Here is a 14,468-nt window from a genome sequence, read left to right as displayed (position 1 = left end):
ATCCACTTAATGTGTATGTTAAGGACAATTTGTTTCATATTCACACTCACGTCAACGATTCAATGTTGTTCTATGTCTATAACCTATGAATTTTGTCTTGAGCATTTTGTCCTTTAATGTAACATTCAGAATCATGTTATCCCATTTCATTGGTGCATGCAAAGGAACATAGGAACATATCTTCAATTAGTATGGCACCTATGACACCTTGACCTGCATGATGGGAGTTATTGGCTGACAGACTGCATGATGGGAGTTATAGTCACGAAACCAGGAAGTGGGTGTGTGTGTCTGGGTGTGGAAGCATTTATGTAAATGTTATTTCCGTTTTTAATTTTTTATAAATTACTCCCATCATGCAGTCTGTCCGCCAATAAAGTTGGCAGAAAAAGCAGAACATTGTGAAGTTCTTCTTTCGAATATACTGTAGGACACTACTGTTGTTAGTTTAGCTTACTGTCTGATACCGATAGTGTAGCTGAGTTTGTGGCGTGCACATAATCTGGGTTCAAACCTAGTCAGTCACAATAGCATATCCCACCCCTAACCCCAACAATAGGCATTCACCACACAAACATCACGAGCACAACTGACAAAGACCCAAGGCAACATATTCTCGTTTTCAATGTTTGTTGTATTGTTCTTACAGTGGCTTAACAGGCAAGGAGACAGAGATAATATACACACTTCCAGTACTGTTTGGAGGTAACATTTAGACAGGCCAGCATAGAGTCCAACTCTTAACAGGAAAATAGTACCCACTATGAATAAATACATTCCAACAGTATTGATTGTAAGGCCTTGGTAAGGTGTGTGATGGGATGTGTCTCTTTGCTCTTCAGTTTCATGAGAAGTCTTGTGGTTCCATATCTGAAGGACTACAACCCACATCATCACATGAAAGCAGAAGACTACAATTATGGCTTCCAGCAGCTCTCTGATTGGGTCTTAGACCAGTGTTGCAGAGATGGTTCAATTAACCATGCTTAGATGAGTAACCTTGCCTGAGAAGACTTGTGTTTGCTCCCTGTACTAACCCCTTGGCTTTACCTCAGGGGGCTAACACAGCCTTGAGTCAAGTGGGCAAACTCATAAATACCCAGTCAGTAACACCAGCAGAGGTGTTCAGATACATCCATCCTTCACCCCTCCCCTCCATGAAGTTATCACTGATCAGACATGACTGGATAGATGTAAACCGATTTCCACTGCATTGTTTTCATCACTCCAGTCATGTCAGATCAGTGATTACTTCACAGGGAGGCATGTAAAAAGTATTACAACAGGGCCCCAGTATCCATTAAATTAGCATAAACTCTTAACATGGACATACTATTTACATGACTCTTTCCCTCTTCCAGGCTACTAGACATAGCATTCAATAATATAACAAAAGATACATTTCTAAAAACAGTTCCAATACAATAACACATAAATCCCTTGGATATAGCGGGAGGCCTTTTCAGATCTGTGGGGGTGAGAGGGGAGGTAACCCAGAGAGACAGGGTTGGGGGGCAGCAAGGGCAGTTGTGTATAGAGAGGGGTGTTTCTTGGAGGTCATTTAGTCCATAGTTTAATAACATCTCAGTCATTCCTCCAATATCCCAGAACCCTCTCAAGTCAGGAAGTGAACAGATGATATTTGTGGGAGGGTTTGAGTATTGGTAACCTATTCCCTGAGGCTCTGGCCAAAAGTAGTGCACCAAGTAGGGAATCGGGTGCCATTTTGGATGAAACGTAATAGATAGGGATGTGTTCAGTAGAGACTTGAAGAAGAGGAGCCACCTCTGATATGGTTCCAATTACCGTAGAGAGCGTAGGCACCAGACATGGCCAACCCCACCAGACCACCACGCGCCACTCCCTTCAACCCTCCTGAAACACACACAAGTTTTGAATGAGACGGATGGGGTTTCTAGGGCACTAACAACACAGCATGTACAGTACCAGTCAAAAGTTGGACACCTACTCATTCAAGGGTTTTTCTTTATTTTTACTATTTTCTACATTATAGAATAATAGTGAAGACATCAAAACTATGAAATAACACACATAGAATCATGTAGTAACCAAAAAAAGTGTTAAAACAAATCTAAATATATTTGAGATTTGATATTCTTCAAATAGCCACCCTTCGCCTTGATGACAGCTTTGCACACTCTTGGCATTTATCAACCAGCTTCACCTAGAATGCTTTTCCAACAGTCTTGAAGGAGTTCCCACAAATGCTGAGCACTTGTTGGCTGCTTTTCCTTTACTCTGCCGTCTGACTCATTCCAAACCATCTCAATTGGGTTGAGGTCGGGTGATTGTGGAGGCCAGGTCATCTGATGCAGCACTCCATCACTCTTCTTATTGGTCAAATAGCCCTTACACAACCTGGAGGTGTGTTTTGGGTCATTGTCCTGTTGAAAAACAAATGATAGTCCCACTAAGCGCAAACCAGATGGGATGGCGTATCGCTGCAGAATACTGTGGTAGCCAAGCTGGTTAAGTGTGCCTTGAATTCTAAATAAATCACTGACAGTGTCACCAGCAAAGCACCCCCACACCTCCATGCTTCACGGTGGGAACTACACATGCGAAGATTATCCGTTCACCTACTCTGTGTCTCACAAAGACACAGCGGTTGGAACCAAAAATCTCAAATTTGGACTCATCAGATCAAAGGACTGATTTCCACCGGTCTAATGTCCATTGCTCATGTTTCTTTGCCAAAAGCAAGTATCTTCTTCTTATTGGTGTCCTTCAGTAGTGGTTTCTTTGTAGCAATTCAGTCTCCTCTGAACAGTTGATGTTGAGATGTGTCTGTTACTTGAACTCTGTGAAGCATTTATTTGGGCTGCAATCTGAGGTGCAGTTAACTCTAATGAATTTATCCTCTGCAGCAGAGGTAACTCTGGGTCTTCCATTCCTGTGGTGGTCCTCATGACAGCCAGTTTCATCATAGTGCTTGATAGTTTTTGTGACTGCACTTGAAGAAACTTTCAAAGTTCTTGACATTTTCCAGATTGACTGACCTTAAAGAAATGATGGACTGTCGTTTGGACTGTCGTTTCTCTTTGCTTATTTGAGCTGTTCTTGACATAATATGGACTTGGTCTTTTACCAAATAGGGCTATCTTCTGAATACCACCCCTACCTTGTCACAACACAACTGATTGGCTCAAACGCATTAAGAAGGAAAGAAATTCCACAAATTAACTTTTGTATTTATTATGGATCCCCATTAGCTGCTGCCTAGCAGCTACTCTTCCTGGGGTCCAACAAAATTAAGGCAGTTATACATTTTAAAAACATTCATAAAATATTTCACTACATATTAAGTGTGTGGCCTCAGGCCTATACTCTACTACCACATATCTATAACACAAAATCCATGTGTACATGTGTATATAATCGTGTATTTGTATGCATGTGTCTATCTATGTGTTGCTTCACAGTCCCCGCTGTTCCTTAAGGTGTATTTTAATCTGTTTTTTTAGGTTAATCTAATTTTCCTGTTGGCATGAGTTACTTGATGTGGAATAGAGTTCCATGTAGTCATGGCTCCATGTAGTACTGTGTGCCTCCCATAGTCTGTTCTTGACTTGGGGATTGTGAAGAGACCTCTGGTGGCATGTCTTGTGGGGTATGCATGGGTGTCCGAGCTGTGTGTCAGTAGTTCAAACAGACAGCTCGGTGCATTCAACATGTCAATATCTCTCACAAATACTAGTAGTGATGAAGTCACAATCTCTCCTCCACTTTGAGCCAGGAGATTAACATGCATATGATTAATGTTACCTCTCTGTGCACATCCAAGGGCCAGCCGTACTGCCCTGTTCTGAGCCAATTGCAATTTTCCTAAGTCCCTCTTTGTGGCACCTGACCACATGACTGAACAGTAGTCCAGGTGCGACAAAACCAGGGCCTGTAGGACCTGCCTTGTTGATAGTGCTGTTAAGAATGCAGAGCAGCGCTTTATTATAGACAGACTTCTCCCCATCCTAGCTACTGTTGTATCAATAGGTTTTGACGATGACAGTTTACAATCCAGGGTTACTCCAAGCAATTTAGTCTCCTCAACTTGCTCAATTTCCACATTATTCATTACAAGATTTAGTTGAGGTTTAGGGTTTAGTGAATTACTTGTCCCAAATACAATGCTTTTAGTTTAGGAAATATTTAGGACTAACTTAATCCTTGCCACCCATTCTGAAACTAACTGCAGCTCTTTGTTAAGTGTTACTGTCATTTCAGTCACTGTAGTTGATGCCGTGTATAGAGTTGAGTCATCCGCATACATTGACACACTGGCTTTACTCAAAGTCGCATGTCGTTAGTAAAGATTGAAAAAAGTAAGGGGCCTAGACAGCTGCCCTGGGGAATTCCTGATTCTACCTGGATTTTGTTGGAGGCTTCCATTAAAGAACACTATCTGTGTTCTGTTAGACAGGTAACTCTTTATCCACAATATAGTAGGGGGTGTAAAACCATAACACATACGTTTTTCCAGCAACAGACTATGATCAATAATGTCAAAAGCCGCACTGAAGTCTAACAAAACAGCCCCCCAATCTTTTTATCATACATTTCTCTCAGCCAATCATCAGTCATTTGTGTAAGTGCTGTGCTTGTTGAATCAATCAATCAATCAATTTTATTTTATATAGCCCTTCTTACATCAGCTAATATCTCGAAGTGCTGTACAGAAACCCAGCCTAAAACCCCAAACAGCTAGTAATGCAGGTGTAGAAGCACGGTGGCTAGGAAAAACTCCCTAGAAAGGCGAAAACCTAGGAAGAAACCTAGAGAGGAACCAGGCTATGAGGGGTGGCCAGTCCTCTTCTGGCTGTGCCGGGTGAAGATTATAACAGAACCATGCCAAGATGTTCAAAAATGTTCATAAGTGACAAGCATGGTCAAATAATAATCAGGAATAAATCTCAGTTGGCTTTTCATAGCCGATCATTAAGAGTTGAAAACAGCAGGTCTGGGACAGGTAGGGGTTCCATAACCGCAGGCAGAACAGTTGAAACTGGAATAGCAGCAAGGCCAGGCGGACTGGGGACAGCAAGGAGTCACCACGGCCGGTAGTCCCGACGTATGGTCCTAGGTGCTCAGGTCTCTCAGTTGGCTTTTCATAGCCGATCATTAAGAGTTGAAAACAGCAGGTCTGGGACAGGTAGGGGTTTCGTAACCGCAGGCAGAACAGTTGAAACTGGAATAGCAGCAAGGCCAGGCGGACTGGGGACAGCAAGGTGTCATCATGCCCGGTAGTCCTGACGTATGGTCCTAGGGCTCAGGTTCTCAGAGAGAAAGAGAGAACGAGAGAATTAGAGAGAGCATACTTAAATTCACACAGGACACTGGATAAGACAGGAGAAGTACTCCAGGTATAACCAACTAACCCCAGCCCCCCGACACATAAACTACTGCAGCATAAATACTGGAGGCTGAGACAGGAGCGGTCCGGAGACACTGTGGCCCCATCCGAAGAAACCCCGGACAGGGCCAAACAGGAAGGATATAACCCCACCCACTCTGCCAAAGCACAGCCCCCGCACCACTAGAGGGATATCCTCAACCACCAACTTACAATCCTGAGACAAGGCCGAGTATAGCCCACAGAGGTCTCCACCACAGCACAAACCAAGGGGGGGCGCCAACCCAGACAGGAAGATCACGTCAGTAACTCAACCCACTCAAGTGACGCACCCCTCCCAGGGACGGCATGAAAGAGCACCAGCAAGCCAGTGACTCAGCCCCTGCAACAGGGTTAGAGGCAGAGAACCCCAGTGGAGAGGGGAACCGGCCCGGCAGAGACAGCAAGGGCTGTTCGTTGCTCCAGAGCCTTTCCGTTCACCTTCACACTCCTGGGCCAGACTACACTCAATCATATGACCTACTGAAGAGATAAGTCTTCAGTAAAGACTTAAAGGTTGAGACCGAGTCTGCGTCTCTCACATGGGTAGGCAGACTGTTCCATAAAAATGGAGATCTATAGGAGAAAGCCCTGCCTCCCGCTGTTTGCTTAGGAAATTCTAGGGACAATTAGGAGGCCTGCGTCTTGTGACCGTAGCGTACGTATTGGTATGTACGGCAGGACCAACTCGGAAAGATAGGTAGGAGCAAGCCCATGTAACGCTTTATAGGTTAACAGTAAAACCTTGAAATCAGCCCTTGCCTTAACAGGAAGCCAGTGTAGGGAAGCTAGCACTGGAGTAATATGATCAAATTTCTTGGTTCTAGTCAGGATTCTAGCAGCCGTATTTAGCACTAACTGAAGTTTATTTAGTGCTTTATCCGGGTAGCCGGAAAATAGAGCATTGCAGTAGTCTAACCTAGAAGTAACAAATGCATGGATTAATTTTTCTGCATCATTTTTGGACAGAAAATTTCAGATTTTTGCAATGTTACGTAGATGGAAAAAAGCTGTCCTTGAAACAGTCTTGATATGTTCGTCAAAAGAGAGATCAGGGTCAAGAGTAACGCTGAGGTCCTTCACAGTTTTATTTGAGACGACTTTACAACCATCAAGATGAATTGTCAGATTTAACAGAAGATCTCTTTGTTTCTTGGGACCTAGAACAAGCATCTCTGTTTTGTCCGAGTTTAAAAGTAAAAAGTTTTCAGCCATCCACTTCCTTATGTCTGAAACACAGGCTTCTAGCGAGGGCAATTTTGGGGGCTTCACCATGTTTCATTGAAATGTACAGCTGTGTGTCATCCGCATAGCAGTGAAAGTTAACATTATGTTTTCGAATAACATCCCCAAGAGGTAAAATATATAGTGAAAACAATAGTGGTCCTAAAACGGAACCTTGAGGAACACCGAAATGTACAGTTGATTTGTCGGAGGACAGACCATTCACAGAGACAAACTGATATCTTTCCGACAGGTAAGATCTAAACCAGGCCAGAACTTGTCCGTGTAGACCAATTTGGGTTTCCAGTCTCTCCAAAAGAATGTGGTGATCGATGGTGTCAAAGGCAGCACTAAGGTCTAGTAGCACGAGGACAGATGCAGAGCCTCGGTCTGACGCCATTAAAAGGTCATTTACCACCTTCACAAGTGCAGTCTCAGTGCTATGATGGGGTCTAAAACCAGACTGAAGCATTTCGTACACATTGTTTGTCTTCAGAAAGGCAGTGAGTTGCTGCGCAACAGCTTTTTCTAAAATTTTTTGAGAGGAATGGAAGATTCGATATAGGCCGATAGTTTTTTATATTTTCCGGGTCAAGGTTTGGCTTTTTCAAGAGAGGCTTTATCACTGCCACTTTTAGTGAGTTTGGTACACATCCGGTGGATAGAGAGCTGTTTATTATGTTCAACATAGGAGGGCCAAGCACAGGAAGCAGCTCCTTCAGCAATTTAGTAGGAATAGGATCCAGTATGCAGCTTGAAGGTTTAGAGGCCATGATTATTTTCATCATTGTGTCAAGAGATATAGTACTAAAACACTTAAGTGTCTCTCCCGATCCCAGGCCCTCGCAGAGTCTGTGCAGATCCAGGACAGCTAAGCCCTGGAGGAATACGCAGATTCAAAGAGGAGTCCGTAATTTGCTTTCTAATGGTCATGATCTTTTCCTCAAAGAAGTTCATGAATTTATTACTGCTGAAGTGAAAGCCATCCTCTCTTGGGGAATGCTGCTTTTTAGTTAGCTTTGCAACAGTATCAAAAATAAATTTTGGATTATTCTTATTTTCCTCGATTAAGTTGGAAAAGTAGGATGATCGAAAGCAGCAGTGAGGGCTCTTCGGTACTGCACGGTACTGTCTTTCCAAGCTAGTCGGAAGACTTCCAGTTTGGTGTGGCGCCATTTCCGTTCCAATTTCCTGGAAGCTTGCTTCAAAGCTCGGGTATTTTCTGTATACCAGGGAGCTAGTTTCTTATGACAAATGTTTTTTCGTTTTTAGGGGTGCAACTGCATCTAGGGTATTGCGCAAGGTTAAATTGAGTTCCTCAGTTAAGTGGTTAAGTGATTTTTGTCCTCTGACGTCCTTGGGTAGGCAGAAGGAGTCTGGAAGGGCATCAAGGAATTTTTGTGTTGTCTGAGAATTTATAGCACGACTTTTGATGCTCCTTGGTTGGGGTCTGAGCAGATTATTTGTTGCGATTGCAAACGTAATAAAATGGTGGTCCGATAGTCCAGGATTTTGTGGAAAAACATTAAGATCTACAACATTTATTCCATGGGACAAAACTAGGTCCAGAGTATGACTGTGGCAGTGAGTAGGTCCAGAGACATGTTGGACAAAACCCACTGAGTCGATGATGGCTCCGAAAGACTTTTGGAGTGGGTCTGTGGACTTCTCCATGTGAATATTAAAATCACCAAAAATTAGAATATGATCTGCTATGACTACAAGGTCTGATAGGAATTCAGGAAACTCAGAGAGGAACGCTGTATATGGCCCAGGAGGCCTGTAAACAGTAGCTATAAAAAGTGATTGAGTAGGCTGCATAGATTTCATGACTAGAAGCTCAAAAGATGAAAACGCCATTTTTTTTTTTGTAAATTGAAATTTGCTATCGTAAATGTTAGCAACACCTCCGCCTTTGCGGGATGCACGGGGAATATGGTCACTAGTGTAACCAGGAGGTGAGGCCTCATTTAACACAGCAAATTCATCAGGCTTAAGCCATGTTTCAGTCAGGCCAATCACATCAAGATTATGATCAGTGATTAGTTCATTGACTATGACTGCCTTTGAAGTGAGGGATCTAACATTAAGTAACCCTATTTTGAGATGTGAGGTATCACGATCTCTTTCAATAATGGCAGGAATGGAGGAGGTCTTTATCCTAATAAGATTGCTAGGGTGAACACCGCCATGTTTAGTTTTGCCCAACCTAGGTCGAGGCACAGACACAGTCTCAATGGGTATGGCTGAGCTGACTACACTGACTATGCTATTGGCAGACTCCACTAAGCTGGCAGGTTGGCTAACAGCCTGCTGCCTGGCCTGCACCCTATTTCACTGTGGGGCTAGAGGAGTTAGAGCCCTATCTATGTTGGTAGATAAGAGGAGAGCACCCCTCCAGCTAGGATGGAGTCCGTCACTCCTCAGCAGGTCAGGCTTGGTCCTGTTTGTGGGTGAGTCCCAGAAAGAGGGCCAATTATCCACAAATGTTATCTTTTGGGAGGGGCAGAAAACAGTTTTCAACCAGCGATTGAGTGCTGAGACTCTGCTGTAGAGCTCGTCACTTCCCCTAACTGGGAGGGGGCCAGAGACAATTACTCGATGCCGACACATCTTTCTAGCTTATTTACAAGCTGAAGCTATGTTGCACTTGGTGACCTCTGACTGTTTCATCCTAACATCGTTGGTGCCGACGTGGATAACAATATCTCTATACTCTCTACACTCGCCAGTTTTAGCTTTAGCCAGCACCATCTTTAGATTAGCCTTAACGTCGGTAGCCCTGCCCCCTGGTAAACAGTGTATGATCGCTGGGTGATTCGTTTTAAGTCTAATACTGCGGGTAATGGAGTCGCCAATGACTAGGGTTTTCAATTTGTCAGAGCTAATGGTGGGAGCCTTCGGCGTCTCAGACCCCGTAACGGGAGGAGTAGAGACAAGAGAAGACTCAGACTCAGACTCCGACTCGCTACATAATGGGGAAAACCGGTTGAAGGTTTCTGTCGGCTGAATGAGCGACACCGGTTGAGCATTCCAACAGTATTTCCCTCCAGAAGCCATGAGAAAGTTGTCCGGCTGCGGGGACTGTGCGGGGGGATTTATACTAACGTTACTGTCTGTACTTACTGGTGGCACAGACGCTGTTTCTTCCTTTCCTACACTGAAATTACCCTTGCCTAACGATTGCGTCTGAAGCTGGGCTTGTAGCACAGCTATTCTCGCCGTAAGGCGATCGTTCTCCTGTATATTATGAGTACAGCGACTGCAATTAGAAGACATCATGTTAATGTTACTACTTAGCTTCGGCTGTTGAAGATGTTGACGAACCATGTCCAGATAAAGCGTCCGGAGTGAAAAAGTTGAATAAGGGAAAAAAGTTGCGATGGAAAAAAGGAAAATAAAGTAAAATTGGCAGCTAAAACGCACAGGAAAATGACTCTTCTGTCTCGGGATAAAACGTCCGGGGTGAAAAAGTTTAACGAAAAAAGATGAGTGAGGACAAAACTAAAAAGTTGGTAAATTTGTTGAACACAGAGATTGATTAAACGTTTATTAAAAGTAAAACGTGAATAGTTTGGCAGGTAGCCAAGTAGCAACAAACAGCACAGCAGCACGGAGACAATGCGGAAGCGAGACGGAAGTCACGTAATCAGTCTTGCACGTAATCAGTATAAGCGTTCTGAAAGTCTGCTGTCAATTTGTTTACTGTAAATTAGCATTTTATCTTGTCAAACACAATTTTTTCCAAAAGTTTACTAAGGGTTGGTAACAGGCTGATTGGTTGGCTATTTGAGCCAGTTAAGGGGGCTTTACTATTCTTAGGTAGGGGACTAACTTTTGCTTCCCTCCAGGCCTGAGGGCACACACTATCTAGTAGGCTTAAATAGAAAATATGGCAAATAGGAGTGGCAATATCGTCCGCTATTATCCTCAGTAATTTTCCATCCAAGTTGACAGACCCCGGTGGCTTGTCATTGTTGATCGACAATAATAATTTTTTCACCTCTTCCACACTTACTTTACGTAATTCAAAATTACAATGCTTGTCTTTCATAATTTGGTCAGCGTTTGTTGCTGGCATGTCATGCCTAAGTTTTCTAATCTTGCCAATGAAAAAATCATTAAAGTAGTTGGCAATATCAGTGGGTTTTGTGATGAATGAGCCATCTAATTCAATGAATGACGGAGCGGAGTTTGCCTTTTTGCCCAACATTTCATTTAAGGTGCTCCAAAGCTTTTTACTATCATTTTTTATGTCATTTATCTTTGTTTCATAGAGTAATTTCTTATTTTTATTCAGTTTAGTCACATGATTTCTCAATTTGCAGTACGTTTGCCAATCAGTTGTACAGCCAGACAAATTTGCCATCTCTTTTACCTCTTCCCTCTCAACCATACAATTCCTCATCAATCCACAGAGATGTAACAGTTTTTACAGTCATTTTCTTAAATGGGTGAATGCTTATTAGTAACTGGGAAAAGCAATTTCATAAATGTGTCAAGTGCTGCTTCTGGTTGCTCGTCATTACACACGACGGACCAACAAATATTCTTCCCATCAACAACATAGGAAACACCACAAAACGTATTGTATGATCTCTTATACACAATATTAGGCCCAGCCTTTTGAACTTTGGTTTTCCTAGATATGGCTACTATATTGTGATCACTACATCTGATGGATTTGGATACTGCTTTCAAACTAATCTCTGCAGCATTAGTAAATATATGATCAATACATGTTGATGATTTCATTCCTGTACTGTTTGTAACTACCCTGGTAGGTTGACTGATAACCTGAACCAGGTTGCAGGCACTGGTTAGAGTTTGAAGCTTTCTCTTGAGTGGGCAGCCTGATGAAAGCCAGTCAATATTTAAATCACCCAGAAAGTATACCTCTCTATTGATATCACATATATTATCAAGCATTTCACACGTTATCCAGATACGGACTGTTAGCACTTGGTGGTCTATAGCAGCTTCCCACCAGAAAGGGCTTTAGGTGAGGCAGGTGAACCTGTAGCCATATTACTTTAACAGTATTTAACATGAGATCCTCTCTAAGCTTTACAGGGATGTGGTTCTGAATATAGACCGCAATACCGCCCCAGTTGGCATTTCTGTCTTTTCTGTAAATGTTATAACCTTGTATTGCTACCTCTGTTTCATCAAAGGTATTATCTAAGTGAGTTTCAGAGATTGTCAGAATATGAATGTAATCTGTTACTAGCAAATTATTTATTTCATGAACCTTGTTTCTTAAGCTACATATGTTAACTTGGGATATTTAACACTTTTCTGGAATGCTTGATTATTTTTCTTGCTTTACTGGGAAGCTTAGCAGAGGTTGACATATTCGGGTTAACAAGGCACACCTGTTAATTGAAATGCATTCCAGGTGACTACCTCACGAAGCTGGTTGAGAGAATGCCAAGGGTGTGCAAAGCTGTCATCAAGGCAAAGGGTGGCTACTTTGAAGAATTTCAAATATAACATATATTTTGATTTGTTTAACACTTTTTTGGTTACTATATGATTCCATATGCGTTATTTCATAGTTTTGATGTCTTCACTATTATTCCACAATGTAGAAAATAGTACAAATAAAGAAAATCCTCGAATGAGTAGGTGTCCAAACTTTTGACTGGTACTGCATATGTTGCACTCTCGTCCCACACGAGACAACCATAGACTGGCCACAGACAGGCAACACACACCTACCTGTGGATTTGAACAGCATGCCCGTGAGAGTCCCAGCAGCCATAGTGTTGATGTCATCCTCTGCTCCTCTAGCCTTCTCTATGGCCACGCCAAATATACTGTACAACAACGCTGTAAACACACATACACCCCTTGGTTAATATAGACATACTAGGGACAGAACACCCAAACACCTGGTCCATGGGTTAGCCAAGGTGAAGAAGAAGAAGAGATTAGGAGGAGGAAAAGAGGGGATAGATGTGAGTGCTCACCAACAGAGCCCAGTGTGTTGGCCCAGGATGCACCTTGTCTGGTCACCATGTTGAGAATCCTGAGGAGGGCAAGGTCAGATAAGTGAGCCAATCAGACAGCAGTATATAGAGCACCATACCATAGAACCCTCAAACGCAACTCTGGACCTTGAAGCCAGTTCCACTGTGTTTTTACATTGGTCCTCTCTAATCAGGAAATGATTTGGACCTGGGACACCAGGTGGGTGAAATTAATTATCAGGTAGAAAAGAAAACAAGCAGGCTCTGGACCTCATGGGGTAACATTTATATTAGCATGAATAAAACCTGTCTCCAACGTGGTAACACTAAAGCCACAGACTACTGGAGGAACACAGTGGTGCTTACTGGACGTTGCGAGGTTTAGTCCAGCCCATTTCTCTGGTCTCCTTCAACCCCATCCTCAGACCGTTCACTGTCCCAAACGCAGCTCCTAGAGTTGGAGGGGGCGAGACTCAGATACAAGCAGAACCAGCAGGCATCATAACTTAATCTGGGAGCTGGGGAGTTACGTGGATAGAGAGAAGAGATGAGAGGGTGAGGCAGAGAAACTGAGGGAGGGTATAAGTGTCTAACCTGTGATGCAGCAACCCCCGATTGTGAAGAAGGCCAGCTCAAACCTCCCTCTGGTTTTACTGGCCCCTGTAGGCAGGATGAACTCATCTGTGTCCTGGAAAACACACAAACAGGTTAACATGTGATCATAGTCGACTTGATAGTGGATATGTCACAAATCAATACTACATATCCATTCATTGAGTGAGGTCAACTTCTACTAACTAGCTAGCTAGCATCTCTTACCTGTACGAGGTAGCGGGGGTCGACATTGAGATAAGGCGACAGGGGGCTCATTCCAGTCACTATGTAGAAAATAGGACAATGGAACAGTTACATTTAAATTTTAGACACTTAGCAGACGCTCTTATCCAGAGCGACTTACAGTTAGTGCATACATAATTTTTTAAAATCACATTTAAAGTAAACCCCAGCAACCTCAGCTAATGTCAACGACAGCCAGTGTTGGCCTTGTCTGGTTAACGTGAGTTAGTATGCTAGCCACCAAGGTAGCAACATCAATTGGCAGGGGCACTTACATGGGACACCAGCGAGCTCTGTGTTGGAGTAGTCGCTGCCTCCAAAGAGACTCCCGAAGCCGCCTTTCCCTCCCGACCCAGAGGCGTTATTGTCCATGTTTGGGGGACGATCTGGAGACTCACCCGGCGAACGCTTCGAACTGGAGATGCTGGTTGGGTTAGCTAGCTAACGTTAGCCTAGCTGACCAAACGTGACGAGGACCTTGACAGTTCTCGTGGGAAAAGCTATAGCGATATTTCCTAGTATCTAAAACGCAGTAATAGGTTTACGTTTCAATAGTGTTGTACACTGTCTTACTGTAGGTAGTTAGATATTGAAATTATCAGCTTTTTGTAAAAGATTGTTTGGTTCGCCTCTTCATCATGCTTCTCTGACCTCCACGATCTGCCGTAAAGCGACCACTGACAAGCGATTACGTAAGCAAGCGTAAAAGTTAAGCACAGTTATACAAATCTTTGGCACTTCACTGAGGTGAATGACTCAACATAAAACGGGTGAAATAGAGCAATGGTTGCATTTGATACGGGGCTATAAACAAAATATCAAAATACATTTGCGAGTGTGACAGTTCTCGACATCACAGGGACACTTAAAGTACTGATATATTGCACTAGATGGCAGCAAAGTAACATTAAAGCGCTCAACGCCAGTTCAGCTGCTACCAAAAGACCACACCAAAGATTATAACAACCCAGCTAACAAAAGTTCCCACAACTTTAAAGAACGTTCCCCTGAGAGTCATATTAGGTAAT

General features: G+C 43.1%; 1 protein-coding gene across 1 annotated transcript; it reads right to left on the bottom strand.

Moving 5' to 3' along the window:
* Positions 1–613: 613 nt before the first annotated feature.
* On the bottom strand, positions 614–14,213 carry LOC121547383 (mitochondrial import inner membrane translocase subunit Tim23). The gene is made up of 7 exons (XM_041858637.2): positions 13,716–14,213; positions 13,423–13,481; positions 13,198–13,291; positions 12,970–13,054; positions 12,604–12,662; positions 12,353–12,463; positions 614–1,875 (listed from the first exon to the last, which is right to left on the bottom strand). The coding sequence occupies exons 1-7, from the start codon at positions 13,810–13,812 to the stop codon at positions 1,757–1,759; spliced, it is 624 nt and encodes a 207-aa protein (XP_041714571.1). The 5' UTR covers positions 13,813–14,213; the 3' UTR covers positions 614–1,756.
* Positions 14,214–14,468: the final 255 nt, after the last annotated feature.

This window comes from Coregonus clupeaformis, chromosome 31 (assembly GCF_020615455.1).
Source record: "Coregonus clupeaformis isolate EN_2021a chromosome 31, ASM2061545v1, whole genome shotgun sequence".
NCBI classification, from domain to species: Eukaryota; Metazoa; Chordata; class Actinopteri; order Salmoniformes; family Salmonidae; genus Coregonus; species Coregonus clupeaformis.
This window is presented reverse-complemented; position numbering and strand designations above follow the sequence as displayed.